Source organism: Diuraphis noxia, unplaced genomic scaffold (assembly GCF_037042655.1).
Source record: "Diuraphis noxia isolate RWA-SAM2 unplaced genomic scaffold, SU_Dnox_SAM2 contig0003, whole genome shotgun sequence".
Lineage (NCBI taxonomy): Eukaryota > Metazoa > Arthropoda > Insecta > Hemiptera > Aphididae > Diuraphis > Diuraphis noxia.
In genome coordinates, this window is record NW_028301713.1 from 16552732 (window position 1) to 16571641 (window position 18910).

An 18910-nucleotide genomic window follows, 5' to 3' on the forward strand; every position below is an offset into this window, starting at 1 on the left:
AAAGCTCTATCTACTGTATACTGGTTTATTTATAAACAATTATTATAATTCTTATTATATCTTTGCAGGTAGTTGGCAATTGATGTCATTATGTTAATAACTAGAACGAAACTAGATTTTACTCCTATTATATTATAATTGTTCGAAAAGTTGAATAAACCTTAGTCTTGTGTTACGCCCGTTTTTAAATTTAATATTATGCTTATCAATAAAGGAGTTAATTGAGACTATACTTAATATGACCACGACAAAATATAACCCTTCAGGTATGTCATCACAATACCAGTTTTGATCCTGCTGATGTATCTCACTCTCCGTGGTCATCATCGTAGTTCGTCTCATTTTACTATAACCACGAATTATATTACCCATTAAATTGCCAAAACATAATATTAAAATATTATTATAACATGCAAAAATTGCTTAAAATGACGTTTAATGAGGGATCTCGTAGTTTGTTGTATTAACTGATTGATTGTACAAAATGGCATACCTACACAAAATATAATTTTTTTTAAAATATGAGATATAATATCTAATATGTATATTGTATATTATATTATAATTAAAACACAACTAAATACAATAAAATAATTCAAGTGGCTTGGCGTGGCGTTATTTGTAGATTCACGCAACGTGATTAAGTGGACTATACGCACTGCCTGGTGCCACTAATTTCCAGATGGGGGAGCACGCGGGTTCTTATAGTGACAAAAACCTTGCATATCACATACAGATATTCAAAATAACCACAGTTAAAAAATCCACTAAAAATTACTACCCAATGGCTCATGTGGCGGGGGGTCAGTAAATAAAAAATAAATTGAATACATATTATTATTCATTTATATTTTACGACTATACGTGAACAGGAAAAAATCGAACGACGGCGACAAACTGTTTTTGGCAACTAGGCAAGCGATGTCACTAATATATATAATATATATATATATCAAAGATATTATGCACAAACGGCCGTGGTGATAAATATTATGTACACTCTCTTTCAAGATCATTTTGCATGAACATACAAATATTGTATAATGTTGTGTTATATTTCGCAGGTGGAAGTGCGTCTTCAGTGGTTTATTTAAATTTTAAATCTCGAATGACGACGATGACATCGAAATATTTTTACCATCGGTATTATAATCATTAATAATGATTCATATTCATTATCATTGGATACCTTTATGCAAGACGTGTATAGAACTAAGAGGATGTGTGGAAACTGGATAGTCACAAAACAATTTATATTCCCTGTTATTATCACTATTCACTGTTTTATCAATATTAAGAACATCAGCTGTAACACAAATGAATAAATGATTACAATAATAATAAACAAAAATAATAAACAAAAACAATGTTATATATTATTATAATTTATGATATAAACAGGAGAATAACAATCGATATTTTATTACTGCGCGTGACCCATCAATAAAATTGTTAAAATATAATATACACTCAAATAAATATAAATTTAAAAAATCTTAGTTTTAGTCGTCTGTGGTTTGTCAATATGCAATATATATTACGTACGTTGCACCAGCACCGCCCATTAAAAATTTTTGACTTTCTATTTCATCAATAATTAGCACGCAATTAGCATGAATTTGCATGACTAATTTTGCAATTTGCAGGACATCGGTGTCTCCGGAATCGTAAAAATCAACGACCAAAAAAAAGGAATTTTTTATATTTTTATATAACCTTCATTTAGCACGCATTTAGAATGAATTTGCGCGACTAACTATCGCCGAAAATTAGTTTCATTTTTTATCATAACAGTGTTTTTTACAATATTTTTGATTTTTATCCAATATTGATTATTTATTCAATTCATTTTTTTTTATAAAATTTGGATTGTATATTAAATAAATTTTTAATTAAATATAAATTTTTTATTTAAGACATATTTTTTAGCATTTCTTATAAAAATAGAATATTTTTTATTCAACTTAAAACTTCAATATATACCTTATAAAATATTAATTGATAAAAATTAATATTTGATAAGAAATCAAAAATTTTGTAAAAAACACTGTTATGATAAAAAATGAAACTAATTTTTATAAATGTATTTTTTTTATTAAATATAAATTATATATTCCACTTGTGGTTTGTATTTAAATTTGATTTTTTATAATTTGAATCACAATAAATTACTGGAGATTTCACACGGATGTGATGATCGTGTGAATTTCGGCGAAAGTCGTGCAAATTCATGCTAAATTATGGTGTAGTTCAATTTTATAAATTTGAAAATTTTCACTCTGGAGTGGTGCTGGCGAAACGCCAATTATTCGATTATAAATTACAATTCATGAAATATTTATTAGGAAAGGTGAGAAATTGTTCGTAAAATTATCAAAATCTTGAAAAACGTAAATTTTGCGTTATGTTACTTCAGAAATGCAAATATTACGAACTTGATCGTGTAGGGGCTATTACCCTTCTCACTCCCCCCTAGTGGATTCATGAAAACTTATATTTTTGTATTCTAAATGAGTTTATTTATTCTAAATAAATGACGGATTAGTGTCCCTCATGTTAATTCATAATTCTAGAGCACGTGACTAAAATAATCAGTTTGTAGTTTGTATTAATATATAAATGTCAAATTTATTCTATTATAATTTTGAACATAGACCGGTTTAAAAATTCATGGTGTCGTCGGATTCCATTCCTACAATCCGTTTTTACTTCGACCTATTATTGATCAATTAACCTGATAGACACCTACATAATTACTATAGTCTCGTTGTAGCTCTGAGTAGCGCTCACCTCAAGGTAAGTTCGGTCCGTCCTTGAAGGCTTTAAGTGGTATAAATAGTAAGGTATATTGCCAAGAAAATGAATAAAATTCCAATTTTCATTCAAGACCACTCAAATAATATAATTTCACCTCGACGAATGGTATAGGTAAAGTAAACGATATATTATTGTAGGTTTGTAAACATAATAATTATAATAATATCTTACTACTGATACTTATTAGTTATTACTTTATTGTGTATGTTTTTATGTTCGATTGCAATAATATTATACCTATCAAAAGAAGACGACGGTCAAGATTTGTTTGAGTTGGATTTCTCAGTGCTAATTTGTAATCACCAAAAAAGATAATTTAAGCAAGTAGTTGGTTCAACAACTATACTAAACACTGAATTTGCGTCCGGTTAGCATAATATAATACAAATTATCGACATCGCTTATGTACCAAATGTCGACAATCATGATGTGTTATTACGAATGTAGGTGCAATTATTTATTTTAAATGTCAACCTGTGGTATAACATATTTTTATGACCATTTAGTTTTAATAAATAATTATTATTATTCAATAAAACCGTATTTAAATTTAAGTTTGGTTTAATTTCATTTTGTCCTCAGAAATATAAACTAATGAAATATTGGTTGTGTGCGTGCATTAAAATAAATCAAATTATATTATTTTTGTTTTTATTAAGTATTCTAAAACCTATATTGAACTCAGCTTTAGATTTTTAATATTTTTAATATTCACTTTTTTAATACGTCTTTAAAGAGAGACAATTTTAATAATTGAAAAAAAAATACATTTGTAATAATGCAAAAACTAAGAGTTCATTGTGGGCTGGGGAAAGTTCTATTTTTTGAGATAAAAAAAATAGACATCAAAATCCCACAATAAGTCTAATAGGTACGAGGCCAGAAAATTATTTTTTTTTATTAACATAATATACCATGTACTAACCCCCTCTTCCCTAATAAGTATTATGCAGTTGATTAGTGTTTAAGTGTTAAAATTAAAGAGACAACTAAAATTAAAAGATGATATATTTAATATATATATATATATATATATATATATATATATATATATATACATACACGTATGTATAATTATCATGTTTTATATAATTATGGATAATTGATACATTAAATGTCTTTTTCCATACACATATTTCATGGCACTATATTGTATATCATGCTACAACAATATAACTATATAATTTTGGGTGCATTTTTTGCAATTATTGTAGGTAATAGAAAATATCAAATTGTATTGTTTGCTTTTTTATTTGGACACTCACCTACTAAGGACTGTATTGTTTATAATTATATGCGCAAATTAGTACCGTATACTGCTTAATATCATGTTGATGTTGATGTGCGTTAGGGTAAGTTAAAAGTGATTACAATTCGTAGTCGTCGTATTATTGTATGGCCTCAGAGTGTATAGTGTGTCTTCGACGTAACCCCCAATACACCTCCGACACAAAATATTGTGCAAACATTATTTTACTGTGTTAATATTATATACATATACATTCAAGGGCTTAAATTAATTATTATAATGTGTAATTTAGACAAAAAAATGTTAATTAAAAAAAAATCGAGAATAATAAACCTTTGATCTATCTCTTGTATATTATATATTACAAAAAATCAAAATAGAACATGTAAAATCTATTCGCTTCTATTCGTTTGATAAATGATAATGCTTTTTTTTTTGACAACTGCAATACTAATTTTGAATCGTAATTTCCATGTGTGTATGAAATGTGTAAAGTACAGATTCGTCATAAATTGTTTCACAACCTATTTTGAACAAATAAATGTTATTTTCTTGAACCATATGTTTATGTTTTTAAAAAAATGTATACTTTAAAACAATATTTTTGCTGAAACTGAACAAGAATACATAAAAAAGTGGATGTCGTTCTGCTGTATATTAGATTCTAATAATTAGAGGGTGGGGTGGACCTCTGACTAGGGTAGGTTAAATCTGAATGCAATGATAGGTAGGTATAATTGTATACGAAAAACGATCCTGAACGTAGATGATTTGTCAGTCTAGGATACCTATATTATATTTAAATATTGTCATATATTCGATTTTGAAACAAATATTTTATTTTTCAATTACGACGCATTTTGCATAAGGCAAGGTTAATCAATTTTTCCAAAAACATTGCATGTAGTTATCATAATTCATAATACTTTATATTATCATAGAAATACCTGGCTTGAGGATAAATCGTTATCGTTACGCTATTTTGTAAAAATTTAAAATTCAAACGCACTTAAAATTTTTCCTATAATGATACTTTGAGTTTTCTCTATAGCTACTTGAAGGAAAACTTAGTGTTGTATTTTTAATCCTTAGTTATAAACGCAAACAATTTTATGATTTTTCAACTTCAAAATTACTTGCAAATTTTCGCGTTTTCGTCAGATTTCGTAAAAATTTGAACTATAAACGCTTATTAAAAAAAAATTGTGACTAACGATTTTTAATTTTTTTTTAGTTGTAATAAGAACAATTCATAAAGAACCTTGTATTAAATTTTCAAGTTTTTTTGGTCGTCCAACATTTTTTTACCTACCGACTAATCGAAAATTTCAGTGGTCTATTAATAACTCAAAAAAGTCAACAATTTTTGAAAATTAAACTCTTTATAGATAACACAAACATAAACATTTGGTGAAAATTTCAAGTATTTACAGTGATTAGTTTTTGAATTACAACCATATAAAAAAATCGATTTGGTCGAAAACTGTTTTTGCGTAAAAATTCCCATTTTTCTGTCATTTTTTTTGTTGTTTTTTCGATTTTTTTTTGAAAAATATTGGAAAATATTTACTTTTGACCTCTATAATGCATCAAGGATATTCACTTTTACATCGGAAACCACTCCCAAAGCTTGAAATTGAAGCATTATTTCGACTAGTTATGCTGTACAAAGACACAAAAAAAAAAACACTCATCATTGTAAAATCAATACATTCATCACTTCGTTCAGAATCTGAAAGTTAATGTGTATAGAATGAATAGTTTAATATACTATAACATACTTTTTGTAGGTCACTATGTACAATTAAATATATTATTTCTAACTGGTACAATAATAAGAACAAAATGTTGTGTAACAAAAAATATGACTAGAATATTCACTATAGAAATTAATTATAGATCATTTTCGTGGGGAAAAAAAATTTTTAATTGCACGTGTAATATTCATGAATTGCATTTAATAAACTTCACGAATTTACGGTTACTGTACACTCAGCCTATTAGAGAACAATTTTTTATTAGAACAATTAGAATAATGTAATTATTTGACATCTAATTTATGGATTTTTAAATATTACAATTTTCACTATTATTATTTTCAAATTCTTGAAATTTTTTTGTACTACTATAAGAAGTATAAGTACCGCAAAAAATAAAAATACAAACTTCTGTTATTCAAATGAAAAACTTGTAAGTTATTTAATGGATAATTTTTCTAATAATGTTAAAAGATTAAAATCAAATTTTGAACTAGTAGTTTTTGAGTTATTTAACTTAATGTTCCTAACTAAGAAAAATATTAAAAGTTCATGTTTTAAAAGATATAATTTTATGAAAATGTTTCTCATTAATTTTAATCAATCAACATTTATAATTCGTATAAATAGTAAAAATGGTATATAATAGTAGAACCAATACCGTCAATTCCATAATTAAATTAATTACATAATATTTTTACAAGACAATTTTTAAGGACTATTATCATTAATATAAACATTTTTGTAACTGAAAAACAACTTGTTTGAATTTTAAATTAGGTATTTCATTACTTCATTAATATTTTCAAGAAAATCATCCACTAAATATTTTGCAGTAAACAAACTAAAAAGGATAGGTTCTCATCAGAAAAACAGAAGTTTGTTTCACCAAAAAATTCCTTTATGTGGTATACAAATTGTTAATAATTAATGAATATCGTCTGAGGAAATTTTTTAAAATTCCAAAAACCAGATTTTGAATAATTGTATTATTGGAGAAGAAAAATGGCCAACGCATTGCATGCTCGGTGAATTGTTCTTTATAAATATAATATAAAATTATGTGTTTAATAATTTTAACTAATTGGGAAATGGTTATTATTGTTTCTGTCAAAAATTATGTGTTAAATAAAATTATTTAAATTAATACTAGAACATTTTTTTTATGTATAAAATAACAGTCTTATTAGAAAACTATATATTAAATATTTCGTGTCGAATCATTATCTATTATACAATGCCAATATACAACATTTCAGTGTTTCTTAACCTGTGTTCCACGAAGATCACTTAAGGGTTTCTTGAAAGCTTAAAATCGCAAAAGAGAGAGACCGCCAGCGGCCGGTACTCTAAAAATAATTTACAAAGGGATACCGAATGAAAAAAAAATTATTGTTTGGTGTTCCGTGATATCAAAAAGTTTGAGACACAGTGCAACATATTTTTAATAATTTCGTTACATATACATTATACACAGTATAATATGAGATTATCTTGATTTTAATGTCAAGTAATTATTTTGTATAAGCTATTTAAGATTAAAATATATTGTGAACACCTGCAACATGTCCGAATCAATGGTTCATTAAACTACACAAATACGGTGTTTTATATAATATTTTTTGATCTTGTTTTGTATGCGTTTCTGTTCACCAAAAATAATTGGGTAGAACACGCGTACATTTGTCCTTTTTGGCAACACGATGTCGTATGTTTATAGATGGGTTAAAAGTACCTTTAAGAAAAAAAATAAACTAATAAATTGCGTATGAAATTGTATGCAACGTTGTCAAATTTACTAATTTCATCATATATAAAATAAATAATAAATAAAATGAGGTTAACTAAATAATAAAAAAATAATTAGTAAATAAATAAAATCATCAATTATTATTTTAATAAAATTATCGTAAATACATTTTTTTTAATGTTTGAATTTAAATTTTTTGACATCTATAGCTTACTAACTTTAAATATTGAATTACATTTGTATGGATTTTATACTCATCATAATCCTTTATTGTATTTTGAATTCTGTTTAAGTCATTTTTGCCATTTTCTATACTCTCCTATTATTAGCCAATTGTATAATTGATCTGGTCTTTCAATATTTGAATAACAACATGTGTTGGAGGAAGAGCACTGTGAAATTGTCCATTATCAGTCCCATGAAATCTATCAGGTCCATTTGTGGTACTAAAATACTTGATAATTCGATTGACAAAAAAAATATAATTTCATAAAATAGGATCAATATTGATTCAAAAACAGGTAAAAATGCGAAAAATTCTCAAAAAATCCAAAACAATATTTTTGATTTGAGTTTTCTGTATCATAAAAACATTTTTGTGCTAATTTTTAAGCATCTCTTAAGAAATATGTAAATGCGCTATAAAATCTCAATCTTGGTCATATACTGGTATGGAAATTGGTGACAAAGCCTAAAACTTCGTACGCAATCGGGTAGTTAAAAATCAGGTAAACTCATAAGAAATCGTTCAGCTTAAAAAGGTATTGCCGATAACGAACGTACGCCATCGTTTTTTACCCCAATAATTATAGTGCACTATATAATAAACGATTTATGTTTGCATGTCTCTTTATCTAATCTGTAAACATAATCCCACATGTAGACTTATAAGAGATAACAAGATAAGAATGAAATGTAGCTTTTTTTCAATACTAAAGTCGTCAACTATTAAAACAACTATATGTGGTGTATAATAACAGATCAATCGAAATAAAGTCTTATCTTGGAAATGTATAATACTTATTACGAACTATGTAGGTATTGTGTTAAATAATTACTTAACTTAAGAATTTAAAAGTTTTTTCGATTGTTAAATTACGTAATCTTATATTCTTATAATACACCTGCAAGAGTTCACCATAGATTGCATAATATACAAGTAGTTCAATTCAAAAAAATGTTTGCTTGTGTAATATAATTTATTATGACGTATTGGTAGTATAATATACTCAAATATTATCATAATACTCCTAATTTAAAACGGCTGCTATATTATTGGGTAATATTCTTAATTTTCTTCAGAAATACGCATACGAAAATGAAGATTAATGTATTTTACAAACAAATGTCGGTGAGTCAATATTACGATACAAACTGAATACGATCGTAAACATTCTATGGAACTATGGTTACAGTATAGCATTCTATATATGCATACTAAATGTTATTTTCATTTTAGATGTAATGAAGTGTATAGTACAAAATAAACATGATTTGAAAATAAAATAAAAAAAGGCGGGTAAGTCGTGGATGTCTCTCTGCTATACAGTACTGTAATGGATGGAATTAAATTTGAATCCAATGATATTATATCATTGTATACGAAAAACGATTCTGAGCGAAGACGGTTTATCTGTCTAGAATATATTATAGATTATTAAAAATTTTCAAATCTTAGATTTAAAAATAAAATGTTTTATGAATTTCTAGTTTAAAATAATTTGCGAATTTTCGTGATTTTCGTGATTTTTACACAATGTTGTGAAAATTCAAACTTTGAATGCTTGTAAAAAAAAAATTGTGTAAATATATTTCTTTTGTTTTTCACCTGCTATTGTAAAAATATTAGGAGCCCTAAATACAATTTTAAATTCTAAGATATGAAAGGAAAATTTCTAATGAATTTCTAGCATAAAATAATTTATGAATTTTCGTGATTTTTACGTATGTTGTCTAAAATTCAAAATTTGAATGCTTGTAAAAAAAAAATTGTGACTAAGCATTTCTTTTATTTTTCAACTGCTATTGTAAAAATATGATAGGAGCCATGTATTGAATTTTCAAATCTTAGATATAAAAGGAAATTTTTTTATGAATTTATAGCTTAAACTGATTTATGAATTTTCGTGATTTTTACATAATATGTTGTCAAAACTTAAATTTGAATGCTTATAAAAAAAAAATTGTGTCTTTGTGTTTCTTTTATTTTGCAACTGCTATTGTAAAAATATGTTAGGAGCCTTGTATTAAATTTTCAAATCTTAGAATTAAAAAGAAAAACTTTTATGAATTTCTATCTAAGATAATTTGAACATTGCCGTAATTTGTACGTATTTAGTTAAAATTTGAACTTTGAATGCTTATAAAAAAAAGTTGTGACTATGTATTTCTTTTATTTTTCAATTTCTATTGTAAAAATATGTTAGGCGCCTTGTATTAAATTTTCAAATCTTAGAATTAAAAAGAAAAACTTTTATGAATTTCTATCTAAGATAATTTGAACATTGCCGTAATTTGTACGTATTTAGTTAAAATTGGAACTTTAAATGCTTATAAAAAAAAATAGTGCCTACGTATTTTTAATATTTTTTAACTGCTATTGTTACAATGTGTTAGAAGCATTGTATTAAATTTTCAAGCTTTTCTACCGAACAAATAATTTTTTATCGATATTTATAGGAAAAAAACTAAAAAAGTTGAAAATTTAAAATGTCAGTAAACAGCTAAAAACAAATCTAAATATTTTGAAAATTTTATCAAATATATAAAATGCCTATTTAAACATTTAGTAAAAATTTCAAGTATGTGCGGTCATTTGTTTTAGAGTTACAACCAAATAAGGAAATCGCTAAAAGTGAAAATCCAATGTTGTAAAAATTAAAATTTCAAATTCTCATAAAAATTTAATTTGAATTTCTAGTGGACTTTTTATTTGTGATGAAGATTGAAAAACTTTTAAGGAATCTTGTATTAAATTTTCAAATCTTAGATTTAAAAAGAAAATTTTTTATGAATTTCTAGCTTAAAATATTTTGTGAATTTTTGTGATTTTTACGTATTTTGTCAAAATTCAAACTTTGAATGCTTATAAAAAAAAATTGTGACTATGAATTTATTTTATTTTTCAACTGCTATTGTAACAATATGTTAAGAGCCTAGTATTAAATTTTCAAGCTTTTCTGCCTAACAAATAAATTTTTATCGATATTAATTTAAAAAAAACTAATAATTATCGAAAACTCTAAATGCCTATGAATAGTTTAACTTAAGTCCAAAATTTTTGAAAATTGCTTGGTGAATAGAATATATTTATATAAACATTCGGTGAAAATTGCATGTATCTATGGTTATTTGTTTTAAAGTTACATCAAAAACCAAAATCGATTTTGTCAAAAATGAGTGTGCGTAAAATTACCCGTTTTTCCCTTAATATTTAGTTTGTTTTTCTCGATTATTTAGAAAAGTATTAAGAATTTTTAATGAAAATAGTATATATTTGACGAAATATATAATATGATTTTTATTTGAAAATCTCCTAATTTTTAATATGGATATGAATATGAAGTTTGTATATATTTTCAGAGAAAATATGATATTATTATACAAATTTGTGTATTAATTTGTTATGCATATGATGTAGTCATGTGTAGTTAGACATCATATGAGGTATTTAGCAATTAATGATGCTGAAAATTACTATTTGTAATAAGGTGTGACGAAATTTGTCTATGTTTTTATTGAAATGATTAAATTTGTACAGATTTTTGTATTGAAGTATGAATGATGATTTACTACGTGAATGTTTTAATACAATTATTATATTGCTATGGCTAGCGTCCCGCATTGTCTAGTTCACGGTCAACTAGGTAACAGCCGAACCAAGATAGGGTAGGGTGCGACCAAATTTGTAATTTTTGACCCCCCAAAGTACCAACTAGATTCACTTTCTGATCGAACGAGGTACTGAAGTAAAAAATCGAAGCACTTTTACTGCCCCAAAACGTGATGACAGACACAAAAAAAAAAAAACACACATCATGGTAAAATCAATACATTCATCGCTCCGCTCAGAATCTAAAATTTAACGTAACTAATATATTATATTTATTCAAATTATTCATTGATTTATACACCGATATTTGTATTAATATTACAAGCATTTTAAACGTTCTCAAGTGTTTATAATTTTGTTTTATTATCCAAGTATATTGACGTTGGCGATAATTGTAATTTTATTGAAAATCTATGCTTGGCTTTTATTGATAATGTATTATTTATATAGTCGAAAATAATAAAAATGATTGTTAATACTTAATGTTTAAGATAATCATTCAAATATATAGAGCATTATAAATTAAATAAATATATAATATAAAATTAAATATATATAATTTTTATACGCGAGTCGCGAGTAAATGATTATTCTTCGAATAAACTCTTAACAAAGTTTTCTATTCCAAGAAATTAGTCCTATTGACCAAAGTATGAAGTTTATGGCTATTAGTAGGGTGGGCGAGGATTGATAATTTATTAAGATTGACAATGATTGGATTAGACAAAATAGACTGAGATAGTGAGAATTTTTGAGTTGAAAATCTTTAAAAACTACTGCTGCCCCTTCTACCTGATAACGAGAAACAAAAAATTAATTTTTAAAATTTATATTTGTAGTAGAAGGTAGCATTTTGGCAACCGAGTGTGTCCGATATTTAGATGTTTCACTCTATATCATTATCAATAGGTAGTCGATCGTAATAAAATATTGAATACATAAACATATCATAGTAATTTAGGTACGTACTGAGTTCCACCAAGAGCCGTCCATGATATTATCGTCGTCGTTCCGGTACTTGGATCACAAACGTTTGGATTTTCACGATCAGATGACTCCCGTGGTCTCGTCTCTTGGTCGGCGGCGAGACGACGACGTCCGGCTGACTGATTCGGGGACCAGTTGGCACCTATGTATTATATCGAAAAGGGGTCTTGCGGCACTTGATGCGGTAAGTGGATAAAGTCCGAAATGGATTTATATTGTTTATAATATTATTAATTGCAGCGTTAAATTAACGACAGAAAAAATACGTGCTGTCAGCTCAGTGTATTATAATCTAATATTATCTTCAATCAAGGTTGAACGCGCGCGCGTCCGTGTACGAGTAACTATGAACAGCGTGCACGCGTGCTCGTCGTTTTTATTATCCCGCCCGCGGCCATCAGTCTGTAGCGCTCCAGGTGAGCGAAGGATTCGCCGAGATTGTTGCGCGCCGCACGTGCATTAAATTCACGACTTCCGAAATGTAAGTCCGCTCTATAATATTATGTGCATTCAACCACCATTATCATCATTATTTCAGTGCTGGCGCTGCAGAGTCAAAGTGATTAATTAAATAATTGTTTATAATATAAATTAGAAACAAACCGTCCAATATAGGCAATAATAAATAATATATTATACTTATCGAATTATCGTACCTACCACGCATGTTATTATTAATACATTTTTTTGTCGTACAAATGTTTTTTTAAGACAATTTTTTTTTTGCACGATTAACAATATTTGTTGATGTTTCAAATTATTGTGAATGGAGTTGCGCCGTAAAAATCATGTTTGTTGTAAGTGACATTTGACTTTTATTAGATTTCTTATATTACACAAAAAAAAAAAAAATAAAATAAAAAATACAATAACATAATAATGATCATTGTGTATGAAAACATACTTAAAAGTTAAATATTATGCTAACACGGCTAACACGTCAACTTTCTAAACATTTTGTTTTAATTTATCAATCACAAAGCTAAGTACTATATATATAAATTAAAACAAAACATTACGAGTTGTAACCCGAATTTTTCAATACATAATGATCAAATTATGAGCAATTATGTAATGAATGGATTTTTATGATTAAAATTTTAATTATAATTTTTAAATTAATATTAGGTATTGGAAAAAAACCAAATTATGTATGTATTTGTTAATGTCAAATTTGTGAATGCCCGACAAATAATAATAATAATTAATAACAATCATCAATCAGATACCCATCCATCCTATACACAGGATATTTAATAATATATTTGAATGTTAATTAAGTAGTTAATGATTAAGTACCCACACATTATACCACAGTGGTCCATGTGTCATAACTTCAACCAATATTTTCTTTATGATTCTGTAGATCGTTATTTAAAAATTTTGTTTTTTTTTTATCTTGAGTTAATTCATTAATATGTATGCATTTATAATATATAATTATTAAATGGATTAACATACATTATTTATCTATCTCATTGTTTACCACTTTGCCCTAGTATCTGGGCAAAGTGAATAAAATTCCACTTTTTAAATTTTTTTATTAAAGGAGTGCTTATTGAATTTTTTGAAGGAAGAAATAATGAACTTAAGAAGTCATTTTAGGATTGTGTTTAAAAATAGTTATTAAAATAATAGTTTGGACACCATTTTTTAACACATAAAGTTAACCTATGCGCTTTGCCCTAGTCTCCCATAATCTCCCCAAAACACCAACTAGATTCACTTTCTAACCTGAAAAGCTACTGAAGTTTAAAATCAAAGCATTATTTCGACAACGTATCATGTACAAAGACACAAAAAAGTAAATTAATAAATAATATGCACTTTATTGTAAAATCGCTCCGCTAAGAATCTAAAATTGATATATCTTCATATCGAGAATATATTATAGAGAGCGGTTTGAACCAAGTTCGATTTATATCAAGTGTTATACTATGCAATCCGCCAAAAACAAGTGGCAAGAAATCTTTTATAAATAACTAAACCATTATAGTTATGCCCGTAACTTGTATAAGAATAATTAAACTATCATCAATTTTCGTTTTAGTACTGTTTTATTTCTCATGTTTTCATTATCGTAGGCTATACTTTAACATATTGACTATTAATGATATGGTAAAAGTTTAAAAGTGTTATTATACGTAGTTTGTAACTTTGTAAGAACTATCTTTAGCAATAATATTAATTATCCTGGATAATTATTTTTGCTACACACCATCCCCCGCACTTTCAATATTAAAGATGTTTCAAATGTACATTTAATTTTATGAAATTTCTTTATTGAGTAGGTGGTGTCACTATGTCTGTGGTCTGCCATTGACGTGCCCGTGGATTGTGCTGTGCGATGAGGGTTCAGTGAAGATGTAGTTTAGGAGTTTGTACAATTAATGTACCTACCTAGCTAGTGCATATACAACAATAGCTATGTTAATTTTCAGCTTGTTATGAAACACGTTTGAATAAATACAAAAAATATATTTGAGATACTAAATAAAATAACCAACAATAGTTAGATAGTTTTTACCCACACAAATAATTATTTAACCATGAGAGAGATAGAACATAGTAATATAAGAGTCATAATAAATTATGTAATTTTATGTACAAGATAGATATTACGATATAATATTGAAGGCAGCTGTGTACGACCGATAAAGGGTGTATCTCAAATCTCAATAATCTCAACTCTCAAACTGCACGCCGCTGTTTGTCGTTGTGAGAAAATTGTAACATGTATTGTATTCTAGGAAAAATACACCTCATTTACACAGGTTTTAATAAATAAATATAGTATGAATCACCGAATAATGAAAAATATCATTACTTTTTATGACAAACAAAAAATGAATTATTTATTGTGGCCATTATTTCGTTAATGATGGTGTGGGGAGGGGGAGTATGATCTAGGTGAAAGTCGCTTTATAAAAGTCATCGAGAAACATTATTTTAATTTATACATTGTTAAACGTTCACATTATTTTGTTTATATTTTACTAAAAATAATTTTATATTTTATGTTTTCTTTATGATTCTGAAGATCGTTATTTAAAAATTTTGTTTTTTTTTTATCTTGAGTTAATTCATTAATATGTATGCATTTATAATATATAATTATTAAATGGATTAACATACATTATTTATCTATCTCATTGTTTACCACTTTGCCCTAGTATCTGGGCAAAGTGAATAAAATTCCACTTTTTAAATTTTTTTATTAAAGGAGTGCTTATTGAATTTTTTGAAGGAAGAAATAATGAACTTAAGAAGTCATTTTAGGATTGTGTTTAAAAATAGATATTAAAATAATAGTTTGGACACCATTTTTTAACACATAAAGTTAACCTATGCGCTTTGCCCTAGTCTCCCCTAATCTCCCCAAAGCACCAACTAGATTCACTTTCTAACCGGAAAAGCTACTGAAGTTTAAAATCAAAGCATTATTTCGACAACGTATCATGTACAAAGACACAAAAAAGTAAATTAATAAATAATAAGCACTTTATTGTAAAATCGCTCCGCTCAGAATCTAAAATTGATGGTATAGGTTAGAATATTTTTTATTCGAAACTGTTTTTATCATATTATATTTGAATAAATATTAAGTACTGTGAAACTTGTAAATTAATATTGTAATTTTTACGATGTTGAATAAAATCAATGCACTGTAAATTCAATAAATAATATATTATATTATGTATTGTGGGACCACTTTGTTAAATAAATTGAACTGCAAGCGACGGTCACTTGCCTTTATATGCTGGCCGAACTATACCTCACAAATGTATTAATTTTCAATTATAAATTAATTTTCATTTAGACATCGAATAATTATTTTAAATTCTAAATAATCTGAGAAAATTTTTATGGGGAAGAGTAGATACATATTTCAATGGAAAACCGATGCTACGTTGTTTAGCATATTGTGGTTGGTAACGATTTGTTACCAAATATAAATTTAATTCAGAACGAAAACTTTAAACACAGGTAACGGAACAAAAATATTTACAACCGAAAAAATAATTAGCCTTTAGGTATTATAAGTAAAAGAACATTTTTGTTTTACGTTAAGTTTTGTAGTTTGTATATCAATACAAAATAAGATACCTACTGCAAATCATTACTTCGCCAAATTTGTGAGAATTATACATTTATTTTTAATATTTTGATTTTATACTATAAGAATTGCAGGACCTTGTGTTATGTTTTTACGATTTTTGATCAAGCAAAACGCATTATAGATGGATAATTATGTCATTACAATTTCAAGAAGATCTCATAATAAAAATTTGGTATAGGTTAGAATATTTTTAAATGTTTTAAAGAATAAAATCAACGACTGAAAAACAATATAGGTAGTAATACAATATCAACTGTTTAAACAATAGGTATTGCAAATTAAATATGCCGCTCTGTGTCCGTTGTTACCTTAAACAGATGTACAATCGACCTAGGAGAACATAAGGTATAGTAAAAAATTGTTTTCGAAAAACCTGATTTTTATCAAAACGTTGAATATCCACCGAATACTTTAAATTTTCATAAATATGTTTATGTTAGTATTTCTATACAATACATTGAATACATGATGGTCTCGATAATATTACTCTTTGAGACTAAATTCAAATTTCCTCTTAAATTGTATGTATTCCAGTAATCAATTTTTGGATCGCGCTGTCCAATTAGTAATTATAACATTTCAAAGTTAGAATATTGACGATTTGATATCAAAAAGAAAATATAAAAATAGTATAACATCGTAGATTAACATATCATGTAATACCGATATGTTTCATTAGTTTTTTGATTTTATTATAAGAATTGCGGAAACTTGGGTTGTGTTTTTCAGTTTTTGACACAACAAAAAATTATTTATCGAAAATATTATGTTATTATAATTTCAAGTAGTAATCATAGGGGAAGTGTTGGTATTTATTCGATTATTTTTCATCGAAAACTATTATTAGCGATAAAATAGTTTCAATTTTTTTTTTCGAAGTAAATCGTATTACCTATATTATAGCTTTAAAAATAATCGAATAACATTCATGTTAAGGTTGAATGATTTTGAATACACTGTAGTACAATAAATAACATACGGATTATGGGAACACTTTGCAAAAAAAAACTTAACATTTTTTAGATTCTGAGCGGAGCGATGAATGTATTGATTTTACCATGATGTGTGTTTTAATTTTTTAAATTTTTTTTGTGTCTGTCATCACGTTTACGGGCAGTAAAAGTTCCGCGATTGTTGACTTCAGTACCTCGTTCGATCAGAAAATGAATCTAGTTGGTACTTTGGGGGGTCAAAAGTGAAAAATTCTTAACACTTTTCTAAATAATCGAGAAAAACAAACTAAAAATTAAGGGAAAAACAGGAAATTTTACGCACACTCATTTTTCGACAAAATCGATTTTGGCTTTTGATGTAATTTTAAAACAAATGACCATAGACACATGAAATTTTCACCGAATGTTTATATAAGTATATACTATCCACCATGCAATTTTCGACTTAAGTTTAACTATTAAGAGGTATATGCAATTTTCGATCATTATTAGTTTTTTTAAAAATTAATATTGATTAAAATTTATTTGTTAGGTAGAAAAGCTTGAAAATTTAATAAAAGGCTTCTAACACATTGTAACAATAGTAGTTAAAAAATATTAAAAATACGTAGGTACGAATTTTTTTTATAAGCATTTAAAGTTCAAATTTTGACTAAATACGTACAAATTACGGCAATGTTCAAATTATCTTAGATAGAAATTCATAAAAAATTTTCCTTTTATATCTAAGGTTTGAAAATTTAATACAAGGCTTATAATATATTTTTACAATAGCATTTGAAAAAATCAAAGTAATACATAGTCACAATTTTTTTTTATAAGCATTCAAAGTTTGAATTTTGACAACATATTATGCAAAAATTACGAAAATTCACAAATTATTTTAAGCTAGAAATTCATACAAAATTTTCTTTTTAAATCTAAAATTTGAAAATTTAACACAAGATTCCTTACAAGTTTGTAAATCTTTATCTTTATCTCTAAATTATAGATTGACAATGATGTTATTATAATTTATTATAATTAATTTTCATGCATTTTTCTTGAAGATATCGAGAATATATAGAGAGCGGTTTGAACCAAGTTCGATTTATATCAAGTGTTATACTATGCAATCCGCCAAAAACAAGTGGCAAGAAATCTTTTATAAATAACTAAACCATTATAGTTATGCCCGTAACTTGTATAAGAATAATTAAACTATCATCAATTTTCGTTTTAGTACTGTTTTATTTCTCATGTTTTCATTATCGTAGGCTATACTTTAACATATTGACTATTAATGATATGGTAAAAGTTTAAAAGTGTTATTATACGTAGTTTGTAACTTTGTAAGAACTATCTTTAGCAATAATATTAATTATCCTGGATAATTATTTTTGCTACACACCATCCCCCGCACTTTCAATATTAAAGATGTTTCAAATGTACATTTAATTTTATGA

General features: G+C 26.4%; 1 protein-coding gene across 2 annotated transcripts in view; it reads right to left on the reverse strand.

Moving 5' to 3' along the window:
* LOC107171127 (cationic amino acid transporter 3-like) overlaps positions 1–12727 on the reverse strand; it is a 42423-nt gene extending 29696 nt beyond the window's left edge. For both annotated transcript variants that reach the window (XM_089223307.1, XM_089223308.1), the window contains exon 1: positions 12375–12727. In XM_089223307.1, the coding sequence (XP_089079433.1) occupies positions 12375–12398 (24 nt within the window). In that variant the 5' untranslated portion in view covers positions 12399–12727. The remainder of the gene's footprint in view (positions 1–12374) is intronic.
* Positions 12728–18910: the final 6183 nt, after the last annotated feature.